The 1,866-nt window shown below is 41.5% G+C and overlaps 1 protein-coding gene across 1 annotated transcript; it reads right to left on the bottom strand.

Annotated features, from left to right (window-relative positions):
• Nucleotides 1-1,131: 1,131 nt before the first annotated feature.
• On the bottom strand, nucleotides 1,132-1,323 carry KRTAP8-1 (keratin associated protein 8-1). The gene has a single exon (XM_075543385.1). It carries the CDS (start codon nucleotides 1,321-1,323, stop codon nucleotides 1,132-1,134), a length of 192 nt encoding a protein of 63 aa, XP_075399500.1.
• Between the last annotated feature and the right edge of the window lie 543 nt (nucleotides 1,324-1,866).

The raw sequence follows: 1,866 nt of genomic DNA, 5'->3' as shown, positions 1-1,866 counted from the left end.
TGTGATAAGAGTTGTATGAGCCCCCCCAAAAAAAGATTTTTTTTAAAAAAGGTCTTTCAGATGTTGAGAAAGTTGTTTTTAGAACATTAGGTGTCCTCTATTTGTTGTTGCTTTTAGATTGTTAATTGTCCTTGATCTGGTTTCCTCATATTAACTCCTGTGAGCCAGCAGAATGGCCCCAAAGGAATCCTTTAGGCTGTGATCTTCACAGAAATAGATCATTAGGCTCTCGCTTCCCACAAAGCTTCAAGGTGGGTTCAAATCACCAACCTTTTAATTAACAGTAGCGTGTTTCACTGTTGCATCACTGGAGACCTGAAAGCTCCAAAATCCTTAAATAGTATATGTAATTGTACAGTGAGTTTTCCCTGGGAGAAAAACACTACGCAATACACCATCTGCACTAGCATGTAAATGACTGACGAGGTAAGTAACTGACGAGATCCCTACTGTGCTGGGTTTTCTTGTATGAGGAGAACAGGATCTAAAGGGAGCACCAAGCAGTGCCTGGAACACCCCTGGCACCAGGGTTAGGTGTGTGGAAATCACAGACCAGCGAAAATCCATAGCAGCCCTCTAAGTTTATTTTATCAGAAACTATCCTCCAGTCCTCCTTCCTTCCTACTAAACACACAGGTTAAAAGGTGAAGCCTTTAAAATCGTTTGGGGAGAAAATAACAAAAAATAAAAGGTTATGTCTTTACTATGTGCTCCTTACACCAATTAGAGAAAAACAAACTCACTCCTCTCATCACTCAACAAAATGCGTTCACATAAAGAAAGGAATATCAGCTCCAGGACAAAATGATGATGCTGGTGGAAATAAGTTTATTAGGAAGTTGAGAGGCAATTTCACAACTTTAACATGCCAAGAGCATGATGACAAATTCAGACAGTTTGGATGTCAAGTCCTGAAAATGCCCCGACAAACATTCAGGAAAGTCAGCTGGAAGCATCATCTGATTTTTCATTTCTTTCGTTGATCTCTGGGGCTAAGTCGGAAAATGCAGCAACTCTGGCATGTGTTGAGCAACTGAAGTTGGAAGACGAGGACGACAAAGGAGACTTGTAGAGATGTGCCTCTCAGCATTCAAGGGAGAGAAGATTCTATGCCTCGGGAACGTCAGCGGATCAGTAGAGAGCGTACGGCCAGTATCTCCTGTATCCGAAAGCCCCACAGCCGTTGTAGCCATAGCCAAAGCCATACCCCACTGGGGAGTAGGTGCTGCCATAGCCACAGCCGACGCTGTATCCCAGCGGGTAGCCGTAGCTGCCCCAGTAGCATCCTGGGAAAACAGTGCCGGAGAAGTTGTTAAAGCACATGATGTTGGGAATGGAAGGCTTAGGTTGCAAGTGAGAGGTGGTTCTTTGGGTATGATGGATCTCTAGTCTCAGCACCCTCTTTATATACCCTGTCTATTGGGTGTGGTGAAAAATACAAAGCAATCATTTTCATTCTTGACACCAATTTACATCACCAAAGCTCATTAACTTGGTTTGCTCTTCCTTAAGATGTCTTTACAATTGGTTGAGAAAGCGCTCTTGTGATATAATGCAGGGATAGAAGTCCTTCAAACGAAGTGTGCCCCTTGACTGGAAATAAATTACTACAATGACTTCAAAGCATTTCGTCTTAAGGGCCCTGTATGAAATTCTCTGTAAGCGTGCTTTAGAGTTCCAAGAAATATAGTTAGCTATTATGCCATCTGTCCTCTTGCTCTCTAAATTTTCATATTGACACATAGTAGAAACTCAGTAAATATCTGCTGAATGAGTTAATAAATAGGGAGTAAGACTCTCAAAACTCAAAACATTTTAGTACTCACATAACTTGCTTTTTAAAAATACATTTTATAGAACACAAGA

The sequence above is a fragment of the Tenrec ecaudatus genome, chromosome 2, assembly GCF_050624435.1.
Source record: "Tenrec ecaudatus isolate mTenEca1 chromosome 2, mTenEca1.hap1, whole genome shotgun sequence".
Lineage (NCBI taxonomy): Eukaryota > Metazoa > Chordata > Mammalia > Afrosoricida > Tenrecidae > Tenrec > Tenrec ecaudatus.
Note: the sequence above shows the minus strand (reverse complement) of the source record. Positions and strands in the feature narration are given on the sequence as shown.